Raw genomic sequence first — 13,274 nt, forward strand, 5'->3', positions numbered from 1 at the left:
CCTGGTGCAGACTCTCGTTCTCGCTTATGGATGGCTGCCTTCTCCCTATGTCCTCATATCTGTGTGTATTAGTCCAGGTTCTCTAGAGAAATAAACCAACTGGATATATAGATATGTAACAGTACATCTATTATGATAATTGGCTCATGAAATTATAGAGGACAAGAAGTCCCACAGGATACCATCTGAAACTTGGAGAACTATAGGAAAGCCAGTGGTGTAAATCAGTGCAAGCCCAAAGACCTGAGAACCAGGAGAACTGGTGGTATATCTTTCAGTCTGAGAGACTGATAGCTGGAGTGCAGGAATGGGTATCACTGGCGTAAATCCTGGAAGGAGAACTAGGAGCTATGCTGTCATAGAGCAGGATAAGACAGATTTCCAAGTTCAGGAAGAAAGAATTCACTTTTATTCTACCTTTTCCTTCTATCCAGGCCCCAAACAGAGTGAATGACATGATGACGCTTGCCCACATTGACAAGGGTAGGCCGTCTTTACTCACTCCACTGATACAAATGCTAATCTCTTCTGGAAACACCCTCACAGACACAGCCAGAAATTGTGTTTTACCAGCTATCTGAGTGTCCCTTAGCCAAGTCGAGTTGACACATAAAATTAATCATCACAATGTGTATATACAATACACAGGTTGATAGATTAATAGTAAAATAGACACCAGTGTACCTGCCACTTAGATTAAGAAACAGAACAAGTACCACCCTTCACTGTTCTGCTGGGATAACTACCATTCTTATTGTATTTGCTATTCTCCTGATGTATATATTTACCACCAACTTATGCATCCCTAAACCACATATTGAATGGTTTTGAAACACTAAGTAACAAACCTAAATCCCTCTGTGTAAAGAAAAGGTGATGCTTTCACTTTTAACTTACGGTTCCCAAGAAAGATGAAGAGTTTCTAGTTCATTGCCTGGCTTCAGTTTTCCTGAGAGTGCGACATAAATTCATTCTGAGAGAACTTAGTGGGCAAGGTAATGAATGGCTGTTCCTGGGCAGTCCTTGGCAGGTGTTAAGTTGAGTTCTGGATATCAAATGAAAATATTATCATAGGGAATGGACTTCCTTGAATTTTTCTGCTTCACTATGATTTAACTCTTACTCTCAAGAATAGGTTCAGGCAGAGCACATTAGGAGGGCAATATAGCATTAATATATTTTATTTAACACTCATTCTTATTACAAATTCAACTTTAGTGGGGCAGATAATCCAGTAGCTTCTTGATAGAGGATGGGTCCTTCATTTAACTCTTGCACTTGTTTGACAATTTGGGTTATGTGTAAAAGTCTTAGAACTTTGATGGCCTTGTTTGATTGTCTTCCTTACTGTATGGTTGCCTTAGAGAAGTTTGAAAACATTCCAAATTTTAATCCTTTGTATGTGATCTGGTTTTTCTTTTCTGTAACTTGATTCTTCCCTTTGTCCCCAGTACTCTTCAATTACAAAACGAGATAACTTTATATTGTCGTATAGTTGTGTTTGCCATTTGGTGGATCATTTGAGTTTGGAAACTAATGTTTTAGGAACTATTCTTCATTTTATTTTTTGTTCTTATTCTCTATTTTCTTGGGCTTTTTGAAACTCCCATTATGGGGATGTTTTTAAACTCCTGTTATTGGGACCTCCTGGAGTAGGTCTATTTAAGGTCTCTATTTTATCAAATTTTTATTTTCAAAGGGTTTTGTACTTTTATTCTCTGAATGAGGCTTCTCTTTTTTCTTCTTCATATTCTTTATATCATTTGATATTATAATTTTTCCATTTCATGTGTAGACCAGTTTCTCTTAACTCTCTGAGAATATTAAATATACCATTTTTAAAGTATTTTTCTTCTGTGCAAGTTCATTTTCTATTTTTAAAAAACGTTTGTTTTAGATTTAGGGGTATATGTGCAGGTTTGTTATACAGGTAAATTTTGTGTCATAGGTGTTTGATATACAGTTTATTTTACCACCTAAATAAAAAGCATAGTACCCAATCTGATAGGCAGTTTTTTTGATCCTCACTCTCCTTACCCCCTTTACCATCAAGAAGGCCCTGGTGTCTAGTATTCCCTTCTTTGCGTCCATGGGTACACAAAGGTGGGGAATATTTAGGTCCTACTTACAAGTGAGAACATGTGATATTTATTAAATCGATTTCTGTTCCTGGATTAGTTCATTTAGGGTAATGGCCTCCAGCTCCATGTATGTTGCTGCAAAGGACATGATCTCTCTCTTTTTTTAATGGCTGTATAGTATTCCATGCTGTATATGTACCACATTTTCTTTATCCACTCTACCCTTGATGAGATTCCATATCTTTGCTATTGTGAATAGTGCTGCAGTGACCATATACATGCATGTGTATTTATGTTAGAGTGATTTATGTTCCTTTAGGTGTATACCTAATAGTGAGATTGCTGGATCAAGTGCTAATTCTGTTTGAGTTATTTGAGTAATTGCCAAACTGCTTTCCACAAGGGCTGCAATAATTTACATTCCCACTAGCAATGTATAAACATTCCCTTTTCTCTACAACCTCGCCAGCATCTGTTATGTTTTGACCTTTTAATAATAGCCATTTGACTGGTATGAGATGGTATCTCATTGTGGTTTTGATTTGCATTTCTTATTGATCAGTGATGAGCTTTTTAAATATGATTGATTGCCACGTCTTCTTTTGAAATGTGTGTATTTGTGTCCTTTGCCAACTTTTTAATGTTTTTTTTTCTTGTAAATTTGTTTAAGTTATTTTTATAGGTGCTAGATATTACACCTTTGTCAGGTGCATTGTTTGCAGGTATTATACATCTGCTAGAATTTGGCTGTGAATTTGTCTAGTCCTGGGCTTTTTCTGGTTGGTAGGCTTTTTATTACTGATTCGGTTTTGGAACTCATTATTGGACTATTCAAGGATTTAATTTCTTCCTGGTTCAATCATGGGAGGTGGCATATTTCTAAGAATTTATCATTTTTTCCTGTTTTTCTAGCTTGTGTGCATAGAAATATTCACCACAGTAGTCTTTAAGGGTTTTTTTGTATTTCTGTGGGGTCAGAAGGGTCACTTCTGATTGTGTTTATTTGGATCTTCTTTTTTTCTTTATTAGTCTAGCTAACAGTTTATCTTATTAGTTATTCAAAAAAAAACCAACTCCTGGATTTGTTGATCTTCTGAATATTTTTTACTGTCTCGGTTTCCTTCAGTTCTACTCTGATTTTGGTTAGTTCTTGTCTTCTGCTAGCTTTGGGGTTGGTTTGTTCCTGTTTCGCTGGTTCCTCTAGTTGTGATGTTAGATTATTAATCTGAAATCATTCTAACGTTTTGATGTGGGCAGTTGGTCCTATAAACCTTCCTTTTAACACCACTTTAGCTGTGTCCCAGAGATAGGGATATGTTATATCTTTGTTTTCATTAGTTCCAAATAACTTATCAATTTTTGCCTTAATTTCATTATTTCCCCAAAAGTCATTCATAAGCATGTTGTTTATTTTCCATATAATTGTCCGGTTTTGAGTGATTTTCTTAGTATTGATTTTTATTTTTATTTAGTCTTGGTCCAAGTGTGTGGTTGGTATGATTTTGCTTTTTTGAATTTGCTGAGGGTTGTTTTATGTCTGATTGTGTGGTAGATTTTAGAGTATGTGCCATGTGTAGATGAGAAAAATGTATATTCTGCTGTTTTGAAGTAGAGACTTCTGTAGATGTCTGTTAGGTTTATTTGGTCAAGTGTTGAGTTCAGGTCCTGAATATCTTTGTTCACTTTCTGTTTTGATTGTCTAATGCTGTCGTCTCACACTTTCATTGTGTGGTTATCAATTATCTTTGCAGGTCTCTAAGAATTTGATTTATGAATCTGGGTGCTCTTGTGTTGGGTGCAAATATATTTATGATAGCTAGTTCTTGTGGAATTGACCCTTTACCATTACATGATGCTGTTTTTTTGTGTGTGTTTTTTTAAATCTGTGTTGGTTTAATGTCTATTTTGTCTGAAATTATGGTAGCAACCCAAACTTTCTTCTGTTTTCTGTTCACTTGGTAGTTATTTTTTTTTTTGTCATCACATGTGACTTGGGTCTTTTGAAGGCAGCTTATCATTGGGTCCTGTGCCATTATCCAACTTGCTACTTCTTGTCTTTAAAATGGGGTATTTAACCCATTTACATTCAAACATTTAATATATGCAAATTTGATCTTGTCGTTGTGTTGTTAGCTCATGTAGATTTGCTTGCATGATTGCTTCATAGTGTCACTGGTCTGTGTATTTAGGCATGTTTTTGCAGTGGCTGGTAATGGTCTTTCCTTTTGATATTTAGCACTTTCTTCAGGACCTCTTATAAGGCAGTTCTGGTGGTAATGAATTCTCTTAGCATTTACTTGTCTGAAAAGGATCTTATTTCTCCTTTTCTTTTGAAGCATAGTTTAGCTGAATGTAAAATTCTTGGTTTGAAATTCTTTTCTTTAAGAATGCTGAATATAGGCCTCCAGTTTCTTCTCTCTTATAGGGTTTCTGCTGAAAGGTCAGCTGTTAGCCTGATGGGGTTCCCTTTATAGGTGACCTGCCCTTTCTCTCTAGCTTCCTTGAGTTATTTTCTTTCATTTCCTCCTTGGAGAATCTGATGACTGTGTGTCTTGGTGATGATCTTCTTGTGTAACATTTCACAGGATTTCTCTTTATTTCCTGAATTTGAATGTTGGCCTCTCTATCAAGGTTGGGGAAGTTTTTGTGGATGGTATCCTGAAATGTATTTTCCAAGTTGCTTGCTTTCTCTTTTTCTCTTTCAGGGATGCTGATAAGTCATAGACTTGGTTTCTTTAAACAATTTCATATTTCTCAGACATTTTGTTCATTCTTCATTATTTTTTCTTTATTTTTTGTCTGAGTTATCTTGGAGGATTGGTCTTCATGCTCTGAGATTCTTACTTCAGCTGGTCAATTCTGCTGTTAATACTTGCAGTTGTATTCTGAACTTATTGAATTTTTCAGCTTTAGGATATCAGTTTAGTTATTTCTTAAAATGGTCATTTCATCTTTTATCTGCTGTATCATTTTATTATATTCCTTAGAAGTTTTGGATTGGGTTTCAACTTTCTCCTGAATCTTGATGATCTTCATTCCTGTCCATATTCTGATTCTATTTCTGTCATTTCAGCTATTCAGACTGGTTAAGAACCATTGCTGGGGAACTAGTGCAGTCATTTGGAGGTAAGAAGACTTCTGGCTTTTTGAGTTGCCAGAGTTCTTGCGCTGGTTCTTTCTCATCTTTGTGGGCTGATGTTCCTTCAGTCTTTGAAGTTGCTATTTTTTAGATGTTTTTTGGTATTTGTTTGCTTTTATTTTCTTTGATGTTGTTTGGTGTTTGATTATGCTATAAGAAGGGTTTGATCGACTGGCTTCATTTCTGGAAGATTTTAGGGAGCCAATGCTCAGCTCAACAGTCCTGAGCTGTGTGCTTTAACTATGGGTGGGGGGTTGGTTTTGGGCTCCCTGCTTTCTTCTCTGTCTCCTCAGGGCTAGGAACATACTGCCCTGAAGGGGCTGAGGTATTCCTGGACCACTGACCACAACACTCTGATGGGCGGTGCCAGCCAAAGAGCTTTGTTGGGTGGAGGAAGTGAGATCCGTGCTCACTTGCACATGCCAGAAACAGCAGCAGTGTGATGAGGTGCATGATCATCAGCTAGATGGAGCACTGGTGGGCCAGGAAGTTCCAGCCTCCGTGCAGGCATTTGCAGGTGGCTGTAGTAGTGGGTGGGGTGGGGTACTGGCAGGTGTGGGGGATGTTGGTCTCCATGTGTGCATTCACGCTGGAGGCAATGGCAGCATAGGGCAGGGAGTGGAGCCACTGGTCTTCGTTTGTGTACTAGCGCTATCAGTGGTGGTATAGTGGGGTGAATGGGGGCAGGCTGCACTCATTCTGGTAGCAGTGGCACAGTGGGTTGTAGATATGTGCCAGCAGGGAAGGGTAGGCAAGGTTTGCTGGCACACACACACTGGCAAAATGATAAGGGGGTGGCCTTGGATGAATGCATGCTGGCAAAGCAGCACAGAAGATGCTGCAGTGGTGGGAGGGTGCAGGTGGGCTGACGCGCCTTGGCAGGGGCCTCTGTGCTGGAGCTCTTTGATTGTCAAGCACAGTCTGCAGGCACAAGAGCTATTATGCATGTCCCTGAGAGACCCCAGTTGGGCAACTATGGCTGTACTGGCTAGCCTGGGGCCCCAGGAGAGGCCAGCAGGCAGGTGTTACTCAGATCAGACTGACCCTGCTCTGTTCAGGTCTGACAGTTCCCCTAAGGGTAAAGTTTCCTAAGGAAGCATGGGAAGCCTTGGGGGATGGAAATTCCCGGTCACGCTCCACTGCAGACGTTGCTGCACCAAACCCTCTGGGCTCCACACTGGCTGGAGGCCTCCCCCTACTACCTCTCTAAGCAACTATCCCTTCCAGCTTAGGTTTCTTAGGTCTCCTGCTGCCAGGATTCTATAAGTCCATGGTGAGAGTAGATCATTCCTTGCCCACTCAACTCACTGCTACCCCAGGAGTCACTGAGGGTCAGGAACTAGTCCTGATGTATGGTAGCCCCATACAGGGTTTCCAGCTTCCTCCCACTTAAGCCCAGCATCTGTAGCCTCCCTCTATCCATTTGCAATGCCTTTTTTTGGGGGGGAAGATCTGCTTAGAGTGTGCCAGTCTTCCTGATGTCCTGGTCCCTTGGTGACAGATAATCCTCCTGGCTATGTCTACTCAGGTATCTTGCCTGGAGAATCCTGTTTGTTTTGATCTTTGGCTTTTGTATTAGAAAGATTGCTTAATTTTCTGATTACTTTTGCCTTTCCATTTATTATTAAGAGTGGGAAACATAAAAGTTGCCTGGAAGTTCTAAGCTCATGCATAAAGCTTATTGACTTCAGGCTGCAATGTGGGGGAACTGAGTGAACTGTTTCTTGGGAATGATGAATCAGTGCTGTCTTTTGACCTATGGGAGAGGTGCTTCAGCTTTAGATGTCCTGGATATGTTTCGTTTCTGGCTGTGCCCTGCTTCATGGGATGATGTGTCTAAAGTGCTAAGGAAAAGCTCCTCACAATTAATAGCTAAGTATTTTTCAGTCAAAGGCAGTTACTCTGACTTTGCTCCTTGAAGAACAAGCAAAGTTGTTGATTTCATACCCATGGTAGAGATTAATGACATGTCTTTGAAAACTTCTTTTTAGCTATTCCTCTTGATTCCATCTCTTGTATATACAATCTCTAATTGTAGTTTAAAATGTCTGTTACCAAGTACACGTAATTTATACTTGGATCAGACTAACTCCAAGCATTGATAATAGAAAGAAATCAGAGGTATTCATGGATTACTAGGCAGCCATAAAAAATGATGAGTTCATGTCCTTTGTAAGGACATGGATGAATCTGAAACCATCATTCTCAGCATACTGACACAAGAACAGAAAATCAAACACCACATGTTTTCACTCATAGGCAGGTGTTGAACAATAAGAACACATGGACACAGGGAGGGGAGCATCACACACTAAGGTCTGGGGGGCCTAGAGGAGAGACAGTGGTGGGTGGGAAGGTTGGGGAGGGATAACATGAGGAAAAATGCCAGATACAGGTGATGGGGGGATGGGGGCAGCAAACCACCCTGCCATGTATGTACCTGTGCAACAATCCTGCATGATCTGCACATGTACCTCAGAACCTAAGGTACAATAAAAAAGAGATTTAAAAATAGAACTATGATATGAAAAAAATATAAGAGGTGTTGATGAGATTCCTGCATAAATATATATAAAATATATATCCTAACTTAAATAAATGGATAAACATTGATTAAAATTGATTTTTCCATTTTTCCACATTTGAAATTAAGAGGAAATATCATTAAGCAAGATTTCAGTGTGGACGCTCATGTTAATTATGGCTGTATTCCATTTACAGATTTATTATCTAGTCAAAATTCTAACTTTTCCTCATCATTCCTCAAATATTACAAATTCTTATTCTGCTCTTATCTTTGTGGATCAATTTATTTCAGTCTTTATAGTAGGTCTAGCTGAAGATGAATTACTCTAATCGCTATTTTTAGGGGATCTCCTTATTGAATTTTCTTCCTCCCATTTCCTGTAAAGATGCATGATTGCCATGCCAAAAACTTTCTTGATACTTCTATCTTTTAAAAGAAGGGGAAAATATTCTCTTAGAATGATTATTACTCTCCCTTATAGTGTTCCTTATCCTCCACTGACTGTCTCTTGCTTACCTTGCTTCTTGTCTACCCTGGAAAGGTGACTTGCACCTGAAAAACTGACTTTCTCTTTTGCATCCAAACAGTTGTTAAGCCCATCTTCTTCCCTCTTTTAATGGCCATTATTAGTTGAATATCTACCATTTCTCTACCAGGCATTGGGGAAATGAAGGTAAACAATCCACACCCACTCACAGGCTTCCATAGTTCCACAAAATAATGGATGCCTTAAAGATGTCTGTATGCAGAACTTCAGAAACATAAAAGAATGGAGTGGTGAGATTGATTAGGTCTCCCTAGCAGAAAGCAATCAAGGAGGTAACAATGAGATACAAACTCTTTCTTTTGCTCTAGACCACCTTTGCTCCTCTAGCTAAAACATCAAGTGAGGAGTCATGTCCTTCAGAGAGCCTAAAATATACCTCCCAGACAAGAATTAGCTCCTCTTTCCTATAGTTTTCAAATGACTAAGTTTATACATTTAATATGGCCTATGTTATACTTTCTATTTTTTTGTTTATATATATGCCTTCTCCGCTCCTTGGAGATTCTTCAAAAAACTTTATACATTTAAAATGTATCTTATTCTGTGTATTATGCTTTTTAAAGGTCCTGTTACTTTGTATTTTCAGACACATTGATTGATGATGACTTTAAATATATCCTCAATGAGTGAATGATTGTATAAAATTCTTGGAAAACAGCACTGTCATATTATTAGCTTGCTAGTTTCCAGTTGGTTAATTCAAAGTTTTGAAAGTCTTACATATAACCATGGATTTAATAGTGTAACTGTACTTTTAAAATGAAGAATTCATAGATACTTTTTTTTTTAAGTTTTGGGAAGAAGACTGTTTTTCAGTATTTCAGGACTCTTGTTATTATGTCTGAAATAGGTTCTATACACTAAAGCCACTCTCTGTGTTTGACACTTTATGAAATACCCTACTTAGGATTTGTATAAAATATAATATTTATAAAAATATAATACATATAAATATTTGTAGAATATTTATTGAAAAGAACAAAATTTCATACCATGATTACCACAGGTGATTACCACAATTTTATAGTTATGTACCTTATAACATATCTTACTTAAGTCTTTTTATTTCCTGAGGTCTGCTATTACCATACTTACACTGGCCATCTTTAAAATTAGTTGGATTTTTAAGCTTTGCCTTTTCAAGAAGGTTTTTTTTTTAATTCGTTTCTTTCTAACATTTTATGCCTTTAGTTCTGGTGTTGGCCACCAGGTAGCAACAGTGCCTTGAGTAGCTTGTCTCATGGATAGGAAACTATCGTAGACTGACAAAAAGATGAAGTTCTCTGCATTCAGGAAGGAAAGCAGTAAGTGTCCAGAATCCTCAATTTTTAATTCCTCCCTGGCACCATGTCCTCATGTTGTCTATTGCAAATGCAAGCATAAATTATCAACTGGCCATGAGCAGCCTCCTTGTTCTGCCAATCCATTGTTACTGTGACAGTTCAGTTCATCTCAGGGCCACTGAAATACAGTGAGATGAGGGGCAGATGACAAGGGGCAGCATGGATCATGCTAGGAAAGTGTACGACAACTGCAAGCAAGAAGAGTGAAATCATTAAAAAAGCATAGGGAGAAAGTACGTCCTTTTTATGAACATATCTAGAAAACCCATAATATTTATGAGATTGCTTTTTAACCATGAGAAACACATTTATGCTGATATAGAAAAATCAAATATGTTACTTTAGATTTTTCTTCTTCCTTCACCCTTAGCGATACCTCTGGGTATTCTAGTTGTGCGTGGAGACTGTGATTTGGAGACGTGCCGTATGTACATAGACCGCCTACAGGAGGTGAGTTTGTTTAGTTAATTTCTTATTCTCCTCGACTTTCCATTTTTGTAAACAATTACCAGCCATATGTATTTGCTTCTGAAATGATGCATTTGGTGAGGAAATTGAAATGTGGTGGCTTTGTCCTGTAAGCACACACAGTATATCACCCCCTCCCGCCGTCTCTGCTGTTTCACTCCTCAGATGGTTGAAATGGGAAAGCATCGATTGGGTTAGCTACAGGGTGCTGTTGCCCTGGTATGTTCCGTAACTATAACTTGGAACCTGTCATCTTGCCAGTCTATGTACCTGTATTTTTTGAGCCATTCAGAATTTGAACAGATACTGATAAATAATGAAAGAAAACAGTGATATTTAATGTTTTGTGTCTGACAGTTATGTCAGAGACAGCTAGATTTTGTAAACAAAAAAAAAATAAAACTTCTATGGGAAAGAAAAATCCTCTACATTTCATAGAAATTTGTCAGAACACAGAAGAATAATCTATATATTTTTTTTCTCAATCTGGTCTTGCTGTAGAGAAACAGAAAGGCAGTAACCCCACATATGACACTCCCATGAATTTGAACTGCACCAGCAAAGCCAGGAGACCAAACTCATCATTACAATTGTTGTTGGTCGTTTTTGCAAAATTTTGAGGGTGAATAGTAACTGTTTCCACTTCACAAATTGCAAAAAGCACAAATAACGATTTCTTTATCATTGTTTCTTGATGAAAGATGTATATTAGGTCACTTTTCTTGGGTGGGACCTAGACATTTAAAAAAAAAATTTCATTTATTTATTTATTTATTTATTTATTTATTTTGAGACAGAGTCTTGCACTGTTGCCTGGGCTGGAGTGCAGTGGCATGATCTTGGCTCACTGCAACCTCTGCCTCCCAGGTTCAAGCAATTCTCCTGCCTCAGCATCCTGAGTAGCTGGGATTACAGGCTGCCACCACTATACCTGGCTAATTTTTTGTCTTTTTAATAGAGATAGGGTTTCACTATATTGGCCAGGCTGGTCTCAAATGCCTGACCTTGTGAGCTACCCACCTCGGCCTCCCAAAGTGCTAGGATTACAGGCATGAGCCACTGGTGATCTGATACCCCTTGATGAAAGCAACTCTGTCCCAGACAACATGTTATATATAAGTAAATACTATAAATAAAGTAGATACATAGTGTTTAAAGTTCCTCCAAGTTGTAACCACTTAGCCCTTAATATTTGTTTCTGTTTCTCTTGGTAGAGATAAATTCAGGTGGGAGGCACACAAGTGACATGAAAAACTGCTGATTTTGAGGAACAGATGACAAATTTTGAATACTGATATGAGTGAGAGAAAGAGAGTCAACAAATTTTATACTTATGGCTTCATTAAGCTATTTCAACTGAGGATAGCTGCTTAAACAAGTTAAAATGTATGAATTTTTAGCATGTGACTCAGGTCCAATTCTATTAATATATTCCCGAACTTCTAGTATCTCATTTCTCAGAATAATGTTTGTATTTGACTGTGGAATCTCACTCTGGGGACTGTAATGAAACAAGTGAATCATAATTAGTACCAAAACTTTATACCTTTTAAAAAATTTAATACTTGTAGCTTTGTTCACAATACTTCCCAGTAGAATAATATTAATACATGACTGCTGAATTGACTTTGTTGAAAACCAACTTAACTAACTTAATAGTATGTTTATTGCACCAATATTCAACGAAAAGTAGGATTCTGAAAAAAGGCAACTCAACAAATAAAGAGGAAATGTTTTAAAACTAATCAAGAGTAAGTTGATAAAACCCTGTGGGAATCAGGTGTAAGGACAAAGGTACCAGAATTGCTGACATCTGTAAATAAATCACTACACTCATTAGCAAGGGAGCCTAGAAGACATGACAATGGTGACAACTTCGTTATAAAACTTTATAAAAGGAGTCAGGCTTCCACAATCCTCCGGTAAAACCTCATTAATTTCCACCCTGTTAATTTGCACTTCATGATAATGTGGAAGTGGTTGATGACTTTTTTCTTTGTAGCCGATGAAAACCCCTATTTGCTAAGCAACTTAACGATCTAAACAGTTACCATGACAGTATATATCTGGTCTAAGATAAATAAAAGCTTTCTAAATGTTTAAACGGATTTCAGAAGCCTTCCTCACAAGCCAAAAGTTCATATGCAAATTAAAGATAATCCCCATTTATTAGAACGAAATTGACTATCCTTTACTTTTGGTCTCTTCCATAGGAGATTGAAATAATAATACATCACTTACCTCTAAACACGGCTTAAGATGTATGGGCTTCAATAGCTTAATGACCTTCTCTCCATCCAACTTGGTTTGCTTTTGTTATTGCTGGCATTGCCTTCTTTATTTATTTAGTCTTCATGAATTTGGGTGTGTTAGATACTTTCCAGATGAGAATAATAATATGAAATTGGGAGTTAAGTTGAGATCGAGTTATGGGGCAGCTTGTTCAAACTAATTTTAAGGTATGGGTTTTTTTCTCTTTTTTTTTCATTTTCTCATTAGGACCTACAGTCAGTTTCTTCTGGCTCCCAGAGAGTTCATTACCAGGTAACAAATAATTGACTCTCCTTGTTTCTTACCTTCTGGCCAAATGAAGTCCATCTTTCAATTAATGTCTCATTTTGATTTAGAGTTCCCATCTTCCCTAGGGATAGAGTTCATTCTAAGAACCTAGTGGAAATGGTATTCTGATTCGTTTACATATTCCTGATTTTGGACCAGGCTTGTCTAACACAAATTTAGACTGTGGATTTTCTCCTAGATCATTTAGAAAACATTATAAAATTGAGTGCTTTCAGTAACAAATACCAGAAAACTCAGCGGCAGCTAACTTAGCAGGAAAAGGGTCTCTTGGTTCGCATAAGCAAAAAGTCCAGATCAAGGTGGATTTCTCATCCCATTTGGTCACAGCTCACACTCCACTTTCGTGCTGGTCCTTCTGCTTTGTTCTCCTCTTCCTGTCCATTTTACCTCTGGGCTAGTTGATTTTGTGGTCCAAGATGGCTGCCACTAGCAACCAGGGCTGCATTTTTTTCTCTTCACCTCCAGAAAAGGGAATTCCCTGCTTCCCATAACCATCAAGCAAAAGTTTAAAAATATAATCAGAGTGGTTCATCCTGGTCTTTTAGATGATCTAAAAGCCCAGTCAGCCTTTCTCTATGGCTCATGTAAA

At 37.9% G+C, this 13,274-nt stretch overlaps 1 protein-coding gene across 17 annotated transcripts in view; it reads left to right on the forward strand.

Moving 5' to 3' along the window:
* Window positions 1–13,274, forward strand: part of DGKI (diacylglycerol kinase iota) — a 448,494-nt gene that overhangs the window by 342,013 nt on the left and 93,207 nt on the right. For 14 of the 17 annotated variants that reach the window (XM_035254659.3, XM_035254663.3, XM_035254660.3 and 11 more), the window contains 2 exons: window positions 10,008–10,087; window positions 12,605–12,649. In XM_035254659.3, the coding sequence (XP_035110550.1) occupies window positions 10,008–10,087; window positions 12,605–12,649 (125 nt within the window). The remainder of the gene's footprint in view (window positions 1–10,007; window positions 10,088–12,604; window positions 12,650–13,274) is intronic. The other 3 variants (XM_035254662.3, XM_078343691.1, XM_017975609.4) reach the window with 1 other exon arrangement.

The sequence above is a fragment of the Callithrix jacchus genome, chromosome 11, assembly GCF_049354715.1.
Source record: "Callithrix jacchus isolate 240 chromosome 11, calJac240_pri, whole genome shotgun sequence".
In the NCBI taxonomy this organism is placed as follows: Eukaryota; Metazoa; Chordata; class Mammalia; order Primates; family Cebidae; genus Callithrix; species Callithrix jacchus.